General features: G+C 44.4%; 1 protein-coding gene across 1 annotated transcript; it reads right to left on the bottom strand.

The window, feature by feature from the left end:
- Window positions 1-1,457: 1,457 nt before the first annotated feature.
- LOC121457862 (eukaryotic translation initiation factor 3 subunit C) lies at window positions 1,458-19,128 on the bottom strand. Its single transcript, XM_041666913.1, has 20 exons — window positions 19,023-19,128; window positions 17,563-17,628; window positions 17,281-17,470; window positions 16,553-16,678; window positions 15,965-16,019; window positions 15,065-15,171; window positions 14,411-14,538; window positions 13,542-13,701; window positions 13,308-13,411; window positions 12,316-12,457; window positions 12,010-12,135; window positions 11,604-11,697; window positions 11,091-11,281; window positions 10,639-10,863; window positions 5,010-5,373; window positions 2,305-2,464; window positions 2,146-2,211; window positions 1,972-2,059; window positions 1,720-1,882; window positions 1,458-1,625 (listed from the first exon to the last, which is right to left on the bottom strand). Exons 1-20 carry the CDS (start codon window positions 19,121-19,123, stop codon window positions 1,543-1,545), a joined length of 2,739 nt encoding a protein of 912 aa, XP_041522847.1. The 5' UTR covers window positions 19,124-19,128; the 3' UTR covers window positions 1,458-1,542.
- Between the last annotated feature and the right edge of the window lie 651 nt (window positions 19,129-19,779).

Raw genomic sequence — 19,779 nt, 5'->3', positions numbered from 1 at the left:
TGCCAGAGCAGGACTCCATAGCCATTGCTGCCTATACTTGGAGAGAAGAAGGGAATGGATTCACCTATCACACTCCTAACTTACAGAGTCCTTTTGCCTAGTCCTCAGTTTGGCCTTAAAGGTTAAAAAAAGCCACAAGAAAGGAAAAATACCAAGAAGTCTTAACTACCTGTGTGGAACACTTAAAGTTCTGAGTCCCCAATCTGCTTATAGTTTGCAAAGTTGATAGTACTTCTCGTAATTTTTCTCATTTCTTTCTATCTCCAGTGAGAAACAAGACACAGGCTGGAACATAACTCCATACTCAGTAAATTTTTTTTTTTTTTCGAGACAGGGTTTCTCTGTAGCTTTGGTGCCTGTCCCGGAACTAGCTCTTGTAGACCAGGCTGGCCTCGAACTCCCAGAGATCCGCCTGCCTCTGCCTCCCGAGTGCTGGGATTAAAGGTCAGTAAATTCTTGATACTGAGCTGTTTCATGACTTCTGTTGCAGTTAAACTTATGCAAACTCATCTTGCAAAATGACCTTTTCCACATACATTTTATTAAAGCTTGGTATCATTGGGTGGTGGTGTTACATGCCTTTAGCCCTAGCCCTTGGGAGGCACAAGCAGGCAGGTCTGAGTTCCAGGCCAGCCCAGTCTACAGAACAAGTTTCAAGACAGCCACAGCTACATAGAGAACTGTCTTAGGGGGTGGAGGAGAACCAAAATAACAACAAAATACTTCCACAAGCCAGCAATGGTGACACATGCCTTTGATACCACTCGGGAGATCTCTATGAACTAGGGCCAGAGCAAGCTCCAGGACAGCCAGAGCAACAGAGAAACCTTGTCTTGAAAAAACCAAAAACAAACCCAAAAACAAAACTTCCTATCTACTGGGAACCAAAACATAAAACACAAGCAGCAGGAATCATACAAATTAGCAGGAAAATAACAATAGGCTTTCAATAAGTCACTAAGTTTCTCAATGTTCACTGTGATCATGGCACTTGGCCTACACCAACCAGTTAACAGTGCGTCTCTGCTGATCACTGGACCAGTGGTCCGGACTAAATCACTACCCACCCCACTCCAGGTCCACTATACCTCCTGTACACTATACCCCATAATCAGATCCTATTCAATTTACCTACCTCCTTCAGACTTTCCCTCCCAAGGCAGGGTTTCTCTGTGTAGCCCTGGAACTCACTCTGTAGTCCAGGCTGGCCTTAAACTACCTCTGCATCCCAAGCGCTGGGATTATAGGTGTGAGCCACCATCAGCTGGTTCATATTCTTGTTAAACACGCTATAACATGTTCCTGAGAAGACTGAAGATCAGCAGCCCTCACAACTGACGAGCATGTAAAATTCATACTGCATCTGAACCTGGCACCTATCATGGGTGGAAACTCAAAAACATGTTTGGCAAATGAGTCCAACACAGCTATATGGCAACAAGCAGACAACAACTATATAAATTCTCAACAGACCTTTAATGACTGGGTGAATTTAGGAATGAAAAGCTAAGTAGTCTGGTCACAGGAACAGAAGTGGAGAATTCAGTAGGCTGTCTGAGACTGCTGCTGGCGGTAGCCTCCACGGCGCATATAGCCTTCATTTTTTCGGTAACCATCCTTTTGGTCTGCAGGTGAAAGGTAAACAGGAAAGAGGGGGTGAGTGAGTGGAGAGACAAAGGTTCAAGGATCCTCGAAGAATGGAGAGATGGAACCACTCACCTCGGAAATAGCCACCATAGGTTCCCTGCTTATGGTCAAACACCCGTTCATTATTCTCCACTAGGCTGCCAAGCTTCTCAGCCAGCTGCAGAGCCAAGTTCTGCTGTGCAGTGGGCTCAGTACGGTGCATCACCACTGTCTGTGTCGGCTGGTCCAGGGAGGCCTGACAGGAGTGAGAGGGACAGGCAGGATATAGGTCAAACTGTATTGCCTTCTTTGTGACCTGCTCAACCCACCACCTCTGGCCCTCACCATCAGTTCTTCATTAATGATCATCTTGCTGATAATGGAGTGAACAGTGGGAAGATCCAGCTCGAACATATCTGACAGTGTCTCCATACTGGGGAAATAAGGCAGGAAAGAGGGCTGTTAGGAAGGAACCCCGCTGACAAAGCTGGGACTTTGCACCCCCAGAGCCCGTTCTACCTGATCGAGTCATAGACACTGCTGTAGGTAAAGAGGTAGGTCCTCAGTGACTCTTCCTGGATCTTCCTGTGAGGAGAGGGCAGAAAAGGTGAGGTCCCAAGAGAAGGAGACCAGCCAATCTTTTCCTTCCCACCTACCACGGTTTCCTGTACTGCTCACCGAACTAGCATGGTGCGAACTTTGTCAGCCTCAGGGAAAAGGTCCCACACTTTCCCATTCATCTTTTCATTAATGATGAAACTGTGACAGGTCTTCCAGTCACCCATCTTCATGGCCTTGGAGGCAGCAACCACATGCTCCCTCATGGATTCAGGAGGACCTGAAAGGCGAAGAATAAGGAAGGACTGAAACAAACTTGGGACCACGACTCCTGCCCACATAAGTATTGTTTAAGGAGAAGCAGAGGCCAGAAGGGCAAATAACCGGACTAGAGACTTTCCCAGCACTCCACTGAGTAGCCACAGGACTGTTCAAGTCACTTAATAGCTGAAGACACTGACTTTAGTATGAACCAATCCATACAGATGTTTCAAAGGATACTGACTCCCTTGAAACTGCTGACGAATGGTTGCTTGTGGATACACTCATATGCATTTTCCTAGGAAAAAGGCCCACAGCTTTTCATCAGATTCTCTTAAAGTTCTTTGCCCTTAAAAAGAGTTACTGGGTGGTGGTAGAGCATGCTTTTAATCCCAGCAGAGGCAGACAGACCTCAGTTTGAAGTCAGACTGGTCTACAGAGTAAATTCTGTGACACCCAGAGCCACACAGGGAGCCCATGTCTTGAAAAACAAAACAAAAAGTCTAGGGGCTGGAGAGGTGGCTCAGTAGTCAAAGGCACTTGACTGCTCTTCCAGAGCACCTAGGTTCAATTTTCAGTACCTACACGGCGGCCCCACAATCCTCTGTACTTAAGTTTCAGCAGATGCAACACCTTCTTTTTGCCTCTGTGGGACGTAGTGTGCGGGCATACATGCAGGCAAAATACACACACATAAAATAATTAAAAAGAAAAGGGTGTAAGATCTTGGGGCTGGACAGATGGCTTCTGCAGTTAAAGTGTTCTTCCTGCTCTTGAGCAGGACCTAAGTTCGACTGTCAGCATCCATAAGCATCTATATCTCTAGTTTCAGAAAATCTGATATCCTATTATGATCTTTGCTGGCACTTGTATGCATATGGCGCACATAAAGGCACACAGGCAAAGACATATACACATTAAAAAAATGTTTGAGCTGTGTAAAATGTTTGAGGTGGTGTACGCCTTTAAACCCAGCATGCGGGAGGCAGAGGTAGGAGGACCTATGAGTTAAGAGGCCAGCCTGGTCTAGAGTTAGTTCCTGGACAACTAGGGCTACACAGGGAAACCCTGCCTCAAAAATCAAAGCAAAAAAGCTTAACATATTTCAAATAGGATAATATTTACCAAGCTTTACAATTTTATTCATTTATGGTTTTTCGAGACAGGCTTTCTCTGTAGCTTTGGAGCCTGTCCTGTAACTAGCTCTTGCAGAGGAGGCTGGCCGCGAACTCAGAGACCCACCAGTCTCTGCCTCCCAAGTACTGGGATTAATGGTGTGTGCCACCACCACCTAGCAACCTTATTTTTTTTTTAAATATTTACTTATTTATTATGTATACAATATTCTGTCTGTGTGTATGCTTGCAGGCCAGGAGAGGGCACCAGACCTCATTACAGATGGCTGTGAGCCACTATGTGGTTGCTGGGAATTGAACTCAGGACCTTTGGAAGAGCAGGCAATGCTCTTAACCTCTGAGCCATCTCTCCAGCCCCCCCCCTTTTTTTAATCTTACTTATTTTTATATTACCTGCTGTGGGGTATTTATACACTGTGAAGTTATATTGCTGTGATTGCTTTAATAAAGAGCTGAAAGGCCAAGAGCTAAGCAGGACTCCTAGGCAAAGAGGAAACTCGTGACAAATCTAGGTGTAAGACAGAGAGCCACCAAGAGACAAGAAGCAGGATAGGTTGGGGGCTGGAGAGATGGCTCAGTGGTTAAGAGCATTGCCTGCTCTTCCAAAGGTCCTGAGTTCAATTCCCAGCAACCACATGGTGGCTCATAACCATCTGTAGTGAGGTCTGGTACCCTCTTCTGGCCTTCAGGCATACATACAGACAGAACATTGTATACATAGTAAATAAATATTAAAAAAAAGCAGGATAGATGGTATGTGACAGAATATAGATGAATAGAAATGGGCATACACCTTTAACCCCAGCACCGTAGAGAAGGGCAAGTAAATCTTTTTGAGTTTAAGGCCAGCCTGGTCTATACCGTAAGTTTCAGGTTGGGCACTATACATGGTAAGACTATGCACTAAAAAACAAAAACTAAAAAATCAGTGATTAAAGAAACCAATGTTAAGATTCTTGGCTGATAAAACCCTATTATGCTTGTTTTGGTCCAAAGATAATGCACATGAAGTTGAAAAAAAAAGGAAAGTATTAACTGCACTAAACAAGGATAAACCATTTATGTTTTCCGTACTGCAGATTTATCATCAGGTGAAAGGTAACAAAAATACTCACACATCATGTTTTATTACTTGATGAAAATCTAATAAATATTGTTTTATTGAGACAGGATTACTAAGTAGCCCTGGGTAGTCTGGAACTTTCATTGTAGACTAGGCTGATCTCAAACTCACTATGTCTTGAGTAACAAATTATTATTTATCAGAGACTGTGCCAGGCAGAGGAGGCATCAATATAAAATAGAAATCAAATGCAATCATCTTGTGAGGAAGTTATACCATCAACTTCTCTTAATGCTTACGGGCAAGCAAAGATGCCTGTAAACAAAGATCCACTATGTGTACAGATTCCAGAGTGTCACACTCACCAAGCAGGGGCTGCCGCTCGCCTACCCGCAGTTGGTGATGGAACTGCTTGCTGATCATGCGTCGTCGGGCATCACTCTCATGGGCAGCCATGTAAGGGATCTCCAGGAGCATGGCAGACACCAGATAAACACACTCCAGCAGTTCCAGGTTGATGTGCAGATGAAAGGGTACTTGTCGGCGTCGCTCTACCTTCTCCTGTTCCTGGTTGCGTTCCTGCAGGCTGCGTAGCAGCAGACCCTGCCCCAGAAGTTCCTTGGCACGACCGCTTGACTGGATATCCAGAAGGGCATTGTGTGCATCCTTTGTCAGGCCTTGGCGGAAGGCACAGATGCCCAGCTGCACCATGGTACGGTTATACAGGATCTGAGCACAAAGAGCAGAGGTGATAGCCACAGGCAAACTATTCATTTATTCAGCAAATACACATAAAGCATCTATTATGTTTGAGCAGTAGGCCAGGGCCAGAGATAAGGCCTATCTTCCATTCTAGAGGACAAAATTACTCAACAGCGTTACTCTGGTTGTCATACTAAGAAACTCACAGAAATACAAAGGGGACACGAAGGCGAACCAGAACAATGTTCAGGAAAAGGGGAAGGAAAGGACGATCTGTTAAGAAATGACAGGGGAAGCCGGGCGGTGGTGGCGCACGCCTTTAATCCCAGCACTCGGGAGGCAGAGGCAGGTGGATCTGTGTGAGTTCGAGACCAGCCTGGTCTACAAGAGCTAGTTCCAGGACTGGCTCCAAAATCACATAGAAACCCTGTCTCGAAAAACCAAAAAAAAAAAAAAAAAAAAAAAAAAAAGAAATGACAGGGGCTAGAGAGATAGCTCAGTGGTAAGAGAACTGGCTGCTCCTCCAGAGGACCGGGATTCAGTTCCCAGACTACATGACAGCTCACAATCGTGCACTCCTGTTTCAGGAGACCCGGTACACTTAGACATACACGCACATAAATAAAAATAAATTAAAAAAAAAGAAAGAAATGATCACACAGACTACAAAGAAAAGTGTGAAGCACGATTGAAAAAACTAAGAGACAGAAACTGGGATTTCAAACTGAAGGTCAGAAAAGCAAAGCAGCCAGTCACTGGCCCTTACCTCAACCTCAGTCTGAAAATGGCGATCCTGCCTTCAGAAAACCTCAGAATGAAACTGAGACTGAGAGCTGTCTCCTCCTGTTTTATATTCCTCTCTAGTTCTGGGATTAAGGGAGCGCACCACTACTGCCTGGTTTCTATGGTAAACTAGTGTGGCTACTGGGATTAAAGGTGTGTGTCATTGCTGCCTGGTCTGTAAGGCCGGTCAGTGTGGTGTTTTACTTTTCTGGTTTTCAGGCAAGTTTTATTTATTAAAATACAAATGAAATGCCACTACAAAAATGACTTAAGAATCACACGTAACATGAAAGAAAAGAACCAGGCATGGGCCAGGCAAGGTGACACACAATGGCAATCCCAGCACTTGGTAGGCAGAGGCAGGCAGATCTAAATGAGACTTTGTCTCCAAAGAAAGAAAAGAAAACCAGCACTCAATAAGGCACTGAGAATTATGGTCAACGAGATGCAAAGATGTGTGGGCTTGCCACTAATCAAGACACAGACAACTGTAAACCAAAAATATGCAAGGAGGGGATTAAGGTTTCTTGTTTGAGGGTCTGGCTATGCTTTGAACTTATAACCCTCCTGCTTTAGCTTCCCAAATTCTGGTGCAGAGATTATAGGCTAGTAGAACTAATGCTGCACCCCCCAGGTTGGGGATTAAATTTAGGGTCTTCTACGTACTAGCAAGTTTTCTACTACCTCTGAGAACACAGCCCAACAATAAGCTTTATTAACAACAATAATAAAAATATTAAGGAATCATGAACATAAATTCAAAAAACCTCAAAAAAAAATATTACCAGACTGGGCAGTGGTGATGCACACCTTTAATCCCAGCACTCAAGAGGCAAGAAGCAGGTGATGTCTGTGAGTTCAAGGACAGCCTGCTATAGAGTGAGTTTCAGGACAGCCAGGGATACAAAGAGAAAACTTGTCTCAAAAAACAAAACAAAACACTACTACTCGAGCTAAACAGACAGCTCAGGGGCCAAGAGCGCATACTACTCTTGCAGAGCACCTGAGTGTGGTTCCCAGCACCCACATCAGATGGCTCACAATCTACCTCTTGCTTCAGCTTTGGGGAGCCTCTGGCTTTTTTGGGCACCCAAACTTATGTGCACATGCCCACACATAGATACACATGCAAGGCCCTGGGTTTGATTCCCAGAACGATAGTAACATGGAGGAATAGGACTACATTCCCAGCATTCAGGTGGTAGAGGTAGGAAAATCAGAAATTCAAGGTCATTCTTAGCTACGTGGCAAGTCTGAGGTCAAGGCTACAGATACTGCTTAAAAAAATATTAGCAATTGGGGTTGGGGAAGAAAAATAAAGAACGACTAGCAGGGCCAGATAGATGGCTCAGAGGGATAAATATTTGCCACCAACCCTGGTGACCTTAGTTTAATCCCAATGATCTACATGGTAGAATTAAGGAATCAACTCTTTAAAACTGTTCTGACTCCACATGTATGTGCTCATGTACACACCATAATAAATAATCAGAAAAACAAGTCCAAGTGTAGGATGGGGGACTGGCACAAGTTCCAGGCCAGTCTGGACTAGGGACTCACTGAAACTGCTCAAAAGCCAGGAGGGGTGGTGCACACCTTTAATCAAGCTCCATCAATCAACCAATCTGTCTATCTGCCTGTCCTTCCATCAGTCCACCCCTGAAACTGTTGGTCTCGTATAATGCTAGACAAAAATCAGGATCAGTGGAACAGAACAGAGAGCCCAGAAGTGCGACACTCCAACAGCCTTATGGTTGTTTTTGCAGTTTTTCACAAAACCACCTAAACAAAATAGTAGGGCAGGAATTTTTTGTTACAAATGATACTGGCACAACTGGGTATCATGTGAGCAGGAGAGAACCGACTCTAATCTCACACTGCATGAGAATATTTTGTTTTTTTTTTTTTGGTTTTTCGAGACAGGGTTTCTCTGTGGCTTTGGAGACTGTCCTGGAACTAGCTCTGTAGACCAGGCTGGGCTCGAACTCAGAGATCCGCCTGCCTCTGCCTCCCGAGTGCTGGGATTAAAGGCGTGCGCCACCATCGCCCGGCTACTGCATGAGAATATTAAGATAAACTTTAAACTTAAGATAAACTTATAAACTGTAAGTCTAAATGTAAAAATTAAAACTACAAAAGCTTATGAAAGGAGATAGGGAAAAAAGGTGAAAATACCTTCCTGAACTTTATTTTTATATTTCTCTCCTTTTTTTTTTTTTTTTTTTTTTTGGTTGTTTGAGACAGGGTTTCTCTGTGGTTTTGGAGCCTGTCCTGGAACTAGCTCTTGTAGACCAGGCTGGCCTCAAACTCACAGAGACTCGCCTGTCTCTGACTCCCGAGTGCTGGGATTAAAGGCGTGCGCCACCACCGGCCGGCCTATTTCTCAGTTTTTTTTGAGACCAGGTTTTTTGTTGTAGCTTTGGCTGTTCTGGAACTTAATCTGTAGACCGGGCTGGTCTCGACCTCAAAGATGCCTAAAAGGTGTGTGCCACCACTGCCCGACTATTTACTTTTATTTATTTAAAATCTTAGGAGCTGGAAAGATGGCTCAGCTCAGGGTCCTGCGTTCAATTCCCAGTAACCACAAGGTGGCTCACAACCATCTGTAATGAGATCTAGTGGCCCCTTCTGTCCTGCCGGCATATATGAAGACAGAACACTGCATACATAATAAACAAACAAATAAATAAACAAAACTAAAACAAACAATCAAAAATCCTTAAGCTGGGCATGGTGGCAATAGGCCTTTAATCCCAGCACTAGGGAGGCAGGTGGATCTCCACGAATTCAAGGCCAGCCTGGCCAAGTGTAACACAGTGAAATCATATCCCTAAACAAATAAATAAATGGATGAATGAATAAATGAACAAATAAAGTACTCTGACAAAAAAGCATAACTAAGACAAAAGAGGCAAACTACAGTGTGGAATGAAATATCTGAGCTTTGATAAAGGGGTGGTCATCCAGACAGACATGGTGGTGCAAGCCTTTAATCCCAGCACTTGCACAAAGATCTTTGTGAGTAATGAAGCCAGCCTGGTCTACAGAGTGAATTACAGGACAGAAAAACCCTGCCTCAAACACCCCAAAGGAGCGGCCATCCAAATATAGAATTCCTACCTCTTCATAATAAAAACATAAATACTCAAATGTAAAAGACTAAGCAAGAGTTGGCTTTTCATCAATGAAATAAAAGAATAAAGAGAAGATGGCGCACGCCTTTAATCCCAGCACTCGGGAGGCAGAGGCAGATGGATCTCTGTGAGTTCGAGACCAGCCTGGTCTACAGAGCTAGTTCCAGGACAGGCTCCAAAGCCACAGAGAAACCCTGTCTCGAAAAACCAAAAAAAAAAAAAAAAAAAGAATAAAGAGAAGATACTGTCTAAACCACCACAACTGGGCTAGAGAGAAGGCTCAGCGGGGTATGGTTCACTTGCTGTGCAAATGTGAGGATCAGCATTCGAATTCCCCAGAACCTACACAAAGCTGGATGGAGAAGAGTGCATTTATAACTGTACCGCTCCTACAGGAACAGAGGAGACAAACTCCTGGGAAGCCATGGGTCAGCATTAACAAAACACCTCAGATCTCTGGGAGTTCGAAGCCAGCCTGGTCTACAAGAGTTAGTTCCGGGACAGGCACCAAAGCTACAGAGAAACCCTGTCTCAAAAAACCAAAAAAAAAAAAAAAAAAAAAGAAAAAAGAAAAACACCATTGTTTTAAAAAAGGTGAAAGGTGAGGACCCACACCTGAGATTGCCCACTGACCCCTACACATGTCATAGCACACACATACCGCCACAGGTACTTTAAATTTAAAACCACCATTATAAGATAGGTTTACTAAATGGAAATGTAAACCGGGCAGTGGTGGCACACACCTTTAATCTTAGCACTAGGGAGGCAGAGGCAGGTAGATCTTTGTGAGTTCAAGGCCAGCCTGGTCTACAGAGTGAGTTCCAGGACATCTAGGGCTACACGAAGAAACTGTGTCGGGGAAGGGGGGAAGAACCTAAATGTATAAACGTATTTCCCGCTTGTCTTAAATACACACAAAAGGGGATCTACACCTCAAATATGGCTTTTGGTAATTTATATAAAAAGTTCTCAAAATGTTGCTATGCCTTGTCATGAACTCAGCTAATTTCACTGTGATAGTGTCCCAATAGAGCAGTTATCTAGGTTCCTTTTTCCTCTAGCTGAACAACTGCTTCAAAATCCTTTTCATCTTTCTAGAAAAGATCACCTCCTAATACTTTAAACCCAGACAGTAGGCAAATAAATATTGAACCCAAATCTAAGCAAATTATAATGTGGGATAGCACAAATTTTATGTCCATGTGTGAAAGCATCAAACAATGCTGGGATCTGGAAAAGACCAAGCACCTGTCTGGGTCTGCACTAGCTAAACAGGTGATAATTCTTATTGAGTCTATTTACCTAACAGAGGACAGCGGCCCAAAGCCTGGCTTCTCCTTCACCATGAAGGCCAGAAATCTCCCCCACCTACCTGTACTGGTGGATCTGCATGCTGAATGTTATCCTGTAAGTGGCTCATGAGCATGAGGTCACGGGCCTGATACCAGCGGGAGTGGAGAGCATGATGGTAGATATGGCAGAGGATGGCACAGGTACGGATCCGGTCTGTACGGTCCTTGGCATAGATGTATTTGCAAAGTCTTTCCATCAACACAGCTGAGTCCTCACCCTCATTTTCTGCCTGGTCTTGTTCAGACTAGAAGAATGGAAGATATCAGTGATGGCTATCCACCAAAGACCATGGCTTTAAATAGCTGAGGCTCCAGCAACAAAACATGGAATTCTTTCCAACCTCAGTGCAATCTCTCCTATCCTACTTCAGAAGTCCCCTGGGAGACAGAAGACTTACCATCAAGATCTAACAGATATAGAGGACAAATTCACACTTCTCTCACTCCTCACATGATTGCCAAGTGGTCTCACCTTTGAGGACCCTTCAGGAGGAGTAAGCTGACGCTGATGGGCCTTGTAATCGAACTTGTAATAAGTGTGCAGGATGCGCCTCAAGTAGATCTGGCAGATTTCCTCAGTGGTACCTTTCTCCTCCAGGTAGCGCTGCACACGTTCAATGATGGCACATACTTGTGCCTCATCCTTCAGGTGCTCCACATACTCTGGTAGGGAGGATATCCACACTCATCTCAGATGTGAGTACTGGCTTTCCCAACCATCTGTCTGCAGTCTATCCAACCACTCTGATTTGCCCTCTACAATTACACCCTGAAAACATCACCCTCTCCCAGGAGCTTACCACCTCACTGCTTAGGAAAGTATCTGAGTTACCACTCTGGTCAACAAGGACTATAAATCTAACACTTGCCTCCCCAGGGTTGCCCTTTCACTCTGACTTTAATGCTTATAAAACCTCTAAGTTAGTATGACCACCTGCACTGTTCCTTAGTATGACCACCAAAGCCCCTGTTTCCTTAGGCTTACCTTGGGAGTGAGGATCAGTATTTTGCATTATTTTGGTAAATTCTTCATCCATTCGCTCCACCAGAGTTAGGATGCAGCCGCGTACACGCAGTGGCTGAAGGATCCAAAGAAGAAACACATTAATCCAGGGTCCTAGCCTAAATTCAACTATTTTTTTAAAAAAATATTTATTTATTAATTAATTATGTATACAATATTTTGTCTGTGTGTATGCCTATCGGACAGAAGAGAACACCAGACCCCATTACAGATGGTTGTGAGCCACCATGTGGTTGCTGGGAATTGAACTTATGACCTTTGGAAGAGCAGGCAATGCTCTTAACCTCTGAGCCATCTCTCCAGCACCTAAATTCAACTCCTATCTCCACCAGGCCTTCCCAGTTATCCTGCCAATCCTTCCCCTTACCTGATCAAAATTGTTTAAGTTCTCACTCTCTTCCAAAATGTTCTCTCCAACAAAGATGTTGGAATGCGCAACCAAGATATCCATCAGTTCATTGATGCAGTCCAGGCACATCTGCCACATCTCTGGCTGTCGAGAGATGAAGGGACAAAGTTAAAGAATAGATAAATGTTGTTTCTGAAGAGCTATTCACCAAGAATCACAGGGCCTTCAACAAGGCTGTTGTGGGCCCCAAACCTTAAAACTCTAGGTATTTCCTCATGAGCCCCCCCACACCAATATAACCCTGTACGCTTCTGTTATTCTCACCTTCATGTATGTGGCCAGGTTAGGGTTGTAGTCGTAGAGAGAGGCAATGATATTGAACTTGATCTTGACAATGACACCCTCCCCTAGGTTGTTTTCAGAAGCAATTTGAACCAGCAGCTGAAGCAATTCAATCTGGGTAGCACTGGAGGGACACAGAACTGGGTAAGGCTTTGAAGATAAATCTGCCAGTCTCACTTATGCAGGCTATCCTTTCAGACCAGCAAAGCAGCTAATTCCACATCTTTACCATCTGTGTATGTGCTTCTTGTTTATTTATGGGTTCTTTTGAGACAAGGTCCCACATAGCCCAGGCAGACCTTAAGCATGTTATGTAGCTGGGAAAACCTTCAACTTCTGATTCTCAAGCCTTCACTACCCAAGTGCTGGGATTACAGCTCTTTTTATGTGCTGTCAGGATACAAACCCAGAGCTTCATGTATGCTAGGCAAGCACTCTACCAACTAAACTACAACCAACTGAACTACATCCCCAACCCTTGCTTCTCTTTTAAATTCCCAACAGAAACAATGGTAATGCCAGCCATCCTGAAGTGCTATTTACAAAAGGTCTTGATTATTTTCATCTTTTTGGTTACCTAATAACTAAAGACACGTATCATTTCCATAACAGAAGTTCAGTGGTTCAAAGTTATAAAAAGAGCATGTAGCAGAAAATGGACAGGTATGCTCCCAGTATACAACCACATATAATATTCTCTCAAAACAGAATAATTTCCACATCAATGTTTGTGTTGTAAAGAAAGCTGTCAAGAGAGGACCCTAAGAGAGACATGTATGGATCTACACAGGAAGGAGAAAAAAGACAAGATCTCCCGAGTAAATTGGGAGCATGGGGGTCAAGGCAGAGAGCAAAATGGGAGAAGGGAGAAAAAGGGGGGAGCTTAGAAAAATGTACAGTTCAATTAAAATAATTAAAAAAAAAAGTTGTCAAACTCTGAAAACATAGCCATGGGCCAAGGCCACAAATCTCACCGGTCTGTTCCCTTCTTGCCTCTAGCCTGCAGAATCTCATTCAGTTTCTTGATGACGACAGCATGAGTAATCTCAGTGCCCTTGGCAAACATTTTTGGTTTTTCCTGGGCAAAAATATATCCTGTCATACATACATCAACAGAAACCTATTCTTGCTTTAAGCTCCTTCCCACTCCAACAAGATGGACCCTGTGCACCTTCCTAAATCAGTCTCCTTTACTCCAAAACCCTCACCTTCACAAGTGGCACACCACCACGGACTCTTTCCCACTCCCCGCCTTCATTGTCTTCCTCTTCCTCATCCGGGCGCTTTATCTTCCTATCATGCTTCTTCTTGGCTTTGTCCTCCCGTTTCTTCTCAGCTGCTTTTTTGTCCTCCTCTGTAGTGGGTGCCCTGACAGGAGACAAGGGAGATGAAGAATGAATCCTCTCCTCGCCCCACCTCTTAGGCCTCTTTCTCCCCACAAATGCTGGGGTTACAGATATACACCAATATTTAATTTACGTATTGCTTAGGGATCGAACCCAGGGCCCCCTGCATGGCAGGTAAGCACTCTATCAACTGAGCTACAAACCTAGGCCCAAAACTGACTTGCACATATGACAAGCATACTCATTAAGTTGAATTCTCTTGGTCTAAAGTGACTATAAATTATATCAACAGCTCTGACATAGAACTTCTTGTTCCTGTTCCTTGAGTTTGCCCCTTATAATAAATAACAATAACTAGAATCTTTTTGAGTTAGCTTGGGATTATGTGACCCGCATCCTCACCCCCTTTTCAGTAACACTGAGCCACTCCCTACGCTACCTCAAACAGCTGTCCTGGGAGACAACTCAAGACTGCAAAGGTGCAGCTTGTCCACTATCACATAACTAACAGATGCCTAAATCGTGAGTTTTGTAATGAGAATGTGGTTAAGATCCGAACTACAAATCCTGTATTTTCAAGACAAGCTTTGTGATCAGGCACTAGAATCTAAAAACTGGCTATAAAAGGGGAGCAGTGGGATTCCATGAAAACAAAGAGCAACAGCCTTCAAAATGATTATAAAGGCTTTTCTACCCTCTCACTGTAACACTCAAACCCACGACTTCCTTACTTTTTAAGGAACTTTGAAGCCAGAACAGTTTGTTTTCCTTCTTCTTCTTCTGAGTCTGAGTCAGAAGAGGTAGAGCTGGTGTCCCATTCCTCATCATCTTCAGAATCTTCAGAGTCCTCATCATCATCCTTAGAGGAAAGAGAGGATCAGGAGAAAACGAGAGACCTTCACTGCTCTTGCTGACACACATTCCAGGCATTTGATTACCAGAAAAAGAGCAGTTACTGATAGAACCAAGATATTACATAAAACCGACCACTAAAACTCTCGAGATCATAAATTACCCCAAGAGGTCAGGTGATGGTGGTGTGTGTCCTTAATCCCACCACTGAGGAGGCAGAGCCAGGTGGATCTTGTGAGTTCGAGGCCAGCCTGGTCTACAAAGTGAAGTCCAGGACAGACAGAACTGTTACACAGAGAAACCCTATCTCAAAAAACCAGAACACACACACACACACGAATTATCGCAAAGCAAGTACTACAAAGCTCCCCAGCACAGTGCTGGGCCTGGCAGCTAGATCCCAATTCACCTAGTGTTCCAATCCAAATTCCCTAACTGTGAACTGCAAGATTTTATTAGATCAAGTTTCTTCTTCAAAGGACCCAAATAACCTCTGGCAGCAAATCACCTCCCAGTCTAACTCTGGATCTTACTTCCATCTTTTTGAGGAACTTTCGGCTGTCTCCAGAAGATTCTTGTTTCTTCTTCAAGAAAGCTGCAGCACTGACTCCATCATCATCCTCATCTTCATCGGAAGAGCCTGGTAGGAGATGGGAAGAAAAGAGCTAGAACATTAAAGAGCAAGACTGAAATGAGAAACTAGTACAAAGGAACCCATGACTTTCTAACTATCAGTGAGAGGAGGGTAATTTTAAAATGGAGAGGCTTGTGTTAAGGCTCTGCACAGTCTAAGGCATTAACTGTCGATGACCCCTCTTCTCTGTTTTGAAAACCTGACCAGTTCTCAGAATCAAGAATGGGGAATCTTTTGTTTTAATTAAGATGGAGACCCGCTGATGCGCTTCACATCCTTGACATCTGTCCAATGTCTGGGAGTGGACGTGCATACTGGACCAGGTGTTTGGACGATTGCTGATGACTGGGCAATGAACCCCTTTGTTCCTGAGGCTTAGAATCTTGCCTCAGAATGCCTCTAGCTGCTGCTGTTTCAACCCGGGAGAGACATGCAGTCAGATGAATGTAAGCCTGTGCCTGTGATGTTGTACTTACTGGTGATGCATATTCCCATGTTGTTCCAGTGATGTGTATGTAAGGCCTGCTCCCGTGACATTTACTGGAATGTGTATTTCCATGTTCTGGTGCTGTATACAGAACGCCTAGTGGTAATTCCCGGGTGAAGCACCCTGTCTTGGGGGTTTCCCACTCTATTCCTTTGTTTCAGTTAAGCTTCTTTATAGAGTAAATCTCTCTTTACTAATTTCACATCTCGTGGAAGTTCTTTCTCACGGATCGAATCAAAAATAAAAGTCTGCATAGCAAAGTGGGTAAAATTATTCACTCTTACTATCTGCAATCAAGTGATCTTCTCTCACCTTCTGAATCTTCCTCATTCTTCTCTGCATCTTCATCTGCAGACTGTTCAGGGTTCTGTATTGAAGAAAATCAGAGAATTCAGGATGCCTACCATAAACCAGGCATGGTGGTGCACACCTTTAATCCTAGCACTCAGAGGAGGCAGAGGTAGGCAGATTTCTGAGTCTGAGGCCAAGCTGATCTACACAGTGAGTTTCAGCAGAGTCAGATCTACATAGTGAGACCCCCATCTCAACCACAACAAAAAAAGCCTGTTAAGGGGGCTGGAGAGATGGCTCAGTGGTTAAGAGCATTGCCTGCTCTTCCAAAGGTCCTGAGTTCAATTCCCGGGAACCACATGGTGGCTCACAACCATCTGGAATGAGGTCTAGTGCCCTCTTCTGGCTTGCAGACATACACAGACAGAATATTGTATACATGATAAATAAATAAATAAATATTTAAAAAAAAGCCTGTTAAATATAACCAATCCTCCTCACACCTGTGGAGTTTGCTAAGGCTTTCTCTGGCCACGGCACCATGTACTAGTACTGAGTTTGGTCACAGAATCATTTTCCTAGTCTGAAGTTAGCCTCGAGCTGACTCACCTGCTTGTAGTTTGTGATATGTGACTCAAAATCTCGATTGTATTTTCGGATCTTCTGCCGCAAGGTACTCAGAGCCTTGGCATTGTTCTTATTCATCTTCTTTTTCCCTTCTTTATCTTCCCAAAGCTAGCACGGTAAGAAAGGAAGAACAGGGATCCAAGACTGTGGCATTTTCCAAAACTCAGGCTTTATAATCACATTTTGGGATCTTGCTATCTAGATACCACCCAAACCATCTATTAACCAAGACTGTAACTTTATTTGTAATGCTGGGGACTGAAACAATGCAAGTGTGCTACAACTGACCTGTATCTCCAACACTAACTAACATACGTTTTTGAAGATTCTTTATATATCACAACTACAAATACAAAACCATAAGTAAAAGGTAATTAAAAAAACAAAACAAAACACAACATGGGCAGTGGTGTCACACCCCATCAATCCCACCACTCAGAGACAAAGGTAAGTGGATCTCTGAAGTTGAGGCCAGCCTGGTACACAGAGCCAATTCTAGAACAGTCAGGGCTACAGAGAAACCCTGTCTCAAAAAGACAAAACAAACACTCCATAAATACAATCGAGCTCTTGTTTAAAAAAAAAAAAAAGTTTCTCCTGCTTTATCTCATTTTTTATGAGAACACGGTACTGTATGTAATAAGGCAAAGAACCCCGAGGAAGAGCATAGCCGGGGTTGCACCCTCCTCTGTATCCTCACGGAGTCTCACCTCATTAAGATAGTCCTCAAGGTCAGCCAGGATGCGGATATAGAATCGGGGGACACCTTCCTTATCCACAATACTCTTGGCTTTCCCATATGCTTTTCCCAGGAGCTCAAACTCTTCCAGACACTTGGTGACATCTCGAATCTTCATGGCATTACGGATGGTTCGTATAAGGTTGGTCAGCTCCTCAAACCTAGGCAGAGAGTTCAATATCAGATTGCTTGTTTCTATCATGGAGAAAATAACATCAGAACTCCCTTAGTACAGAGCCTACAGTGGCCTCACCTCTTGTCCTTGGCACTTCGGACAACTCTCTTTGTATCCTCCTCATCTTCACTCAGTAACAAAGGCCTGCATGGAAGAAACAGAGACCATTAACCTTCATTCTTATCTATCGCGATTCCTTTTCTCAGAAGAACCAGGAGGAGAATTAGAGCATCCACAATCCTCTTTTCTGATTCTGCTCTTCATACTCAGCTTAACAGCCATAACTTTTTCAACATGGCCCTAAGTCAAACCCACACAGCAACTGAAGAGTGTATGTATATACCCTATGAAACTGGTTACAAATGGGCATACATGGCTACAGAAGCACCTAAGAAAGAAGCAGAGAAAAGGTACTTCAACCCTAACAAATGGAAAAGCCTTCAAGGAGCTGGTACCTGAACCAGGTCCTAAAAAGAAACATCTTGTAAAACAGGACAGGCCACCTAGTAAAGAAAAGCTTTAGTGGATTCCAGGGTGGTGGTGGCACACACCATTAATAAGAGCATTCAGGAGAGGAGGGTGGATTTCTGAGCTTGAGGCCAGCCTGCTCTACAGAGTGAGTTCCAGGATATCAGGGTTACACAGAGAAATTTTGTCTGGGACATAAATAAATAAATAGAACCTTTTGCAGCTGGATAGATGACTCAGAGGTTATAAGAGCACTGCTCTTCCAGAGGTCCTGAGTTCAATTCTCAGCAACCACATGGTGGCCCACAACTGTCTATAATGGGATATGATGCATTCTGGCGTACAGGCAGGTATGAAGACAGAACACTGTTTACATAATAAATATTTCTTTAAAAAGTTTTGAGACGGGCCAAAGCATTCATTCACAACAGTTAATATTTTAAAATATTTTTTGTTAATTTTCCCTGATGGTTTTTCACTTTTGAACAGTTACGGAATTGTAGTCACATGAAGGTTATATATATAAAGATTTTATGTGTGTGTATAAATGCATATATACACATAGTTATATATAATACTACATTATTTTATAACACATCCTCATCTACAGTTCTTCATAAGTCTCTGTAGAGGTACATAAATAATAATATTAAAACACTACAGGCACACAGAAAAATAACTGAAGCTTTGAGAACTTTAAAAATTTTCAATTTGCAGAGATGGGGGTTAAGACAGTAAAATAAAGGCGAGCACAGCACCGTTTAACAACTTGTACGCAGACTCCAACAACAGGACAACAGACCAGACACTGCGCGGCACTCAATGGTTCCGTGAATACGAAGTCACTGAGGGCTGCTTGGTGGGAAGAGTTTTACCACGCCTAGTGCGACGCAGACAGGGAGAAGAGGACACGGGCAAGGCAATGTGGAGACGGAATCTCAAGATGCAGGCGTCTGATGCAACACCAAGAGGCGGGAATCCTCGGGTCCTTGGTCCTCAGCACCGCGGCGAGGACTCCCAAAGTCGGCAGCCGCTAGGAGAGCTGCCCTCCGCAGACGCCCCCAGCTCACCGTTTGCCGTGGGTCCCCGAGAAGGGCTTGGTGTCTAGCTCCTCCCCGGACAAGGACGACTCGGACTCACTGTCCGAACCAGTGGTGAAAAACCGCGACATGGCGACGGCGCAGACGCCCCCAGCTCACCGTTTGCCGTGGGTCCCCGAGAAGGGCTTGGTGTCTAGCTCCTCCCCGGACAAGGACGACTCGGACTCACTGTCCGAACCAGTGGTGAAAAACCGCGACATGGCGACGGCGCTGCTGAGGGGCTGAGGCTCGCGCGGCCGGAACCTGAGAAAAACCGCGGCGTCAGGGCTGGCGGACAACCGTGGCGACCACCTCCCGACCCCGACCCGGTTCCGCCTGAACACCGCCCCCCTCGCCCGCCGGGGAACACGCGGCCTAAGAGACACAAACCAGCTGAGCGACGGACTCCCCGGGAAAACACGAGTCAGCCCCGACGACGGAAAAGGAACTGATGCTGCGTTACTTCCGGGAAGCGCCAAAGAATGCGTCAAATAACTACAATTCCCAGCGGTCTTTGCACCATCTAGTTGCTGTGCAGGCTCTTTTTTTTTTTTTTTTTTTTTTTTTGGTTTTTTTTTTTTGGTTTTTCGAGACAGGGTTTCTCTGTGGTTTTGGAGCCTGTCCTGGAACTAGCTCTTGTAGACCAGGCTGGTCTCGAACTCACAGAGATCCGCCTGCCTCTGCCTCCCGAGTGCTGGGATTAAAGGCGTGCGCCACCACCGCCCGGCCACTGTGCAGGCTCTTTGAC

Source organism: Microtus oregoni, unplaced genomic scaffold (genome assembly GCF_018167655.1).
Source record: "Microtus oregoni isolate MIOR12 unplaced genomic scaffold, Mior012 000016F_ref0000370, whole genome shotgun sequence".
NCBI lineage: Eukaryota > Metazoa > Chordata > Mammalia > Rodentia > Cricetidae > Microtus > Microtus oregoni.
The sequence above is the reverse complement of the archived record's forward strand: the minus strand, read 5'-3'. Positions and strand labels throughout refer to the sequence as shown.

What these genes read in the sequence shown, in the direction of transcription:
- LOC121457862 (XM_041666913.1), bottom strand. Translation starts at nt 19,123, where the DNA reads ATGTCGCGGTTTTTCACCACTGGTTCGGACAGTGAGTCCGAGTCGTCC. An exon ending in TTGAGGACTATCTTAATGAG is followed by an intron (nt 16,679 to 17,280) that starts GTGAGACTCCGT and finishes TTACCGTGCTAG; the next exon opens with CTTTGGGAAGATAAAGAAGG. An exon ending in ATATCACAAACTACAAGCAG is followed by an intron (nt 16,020 to 16,552) that starts GTGAGTCAGCTC and finishes TCTTCAATACAG; the next exon opens with AACCCTGAACAGTCTGCAGA.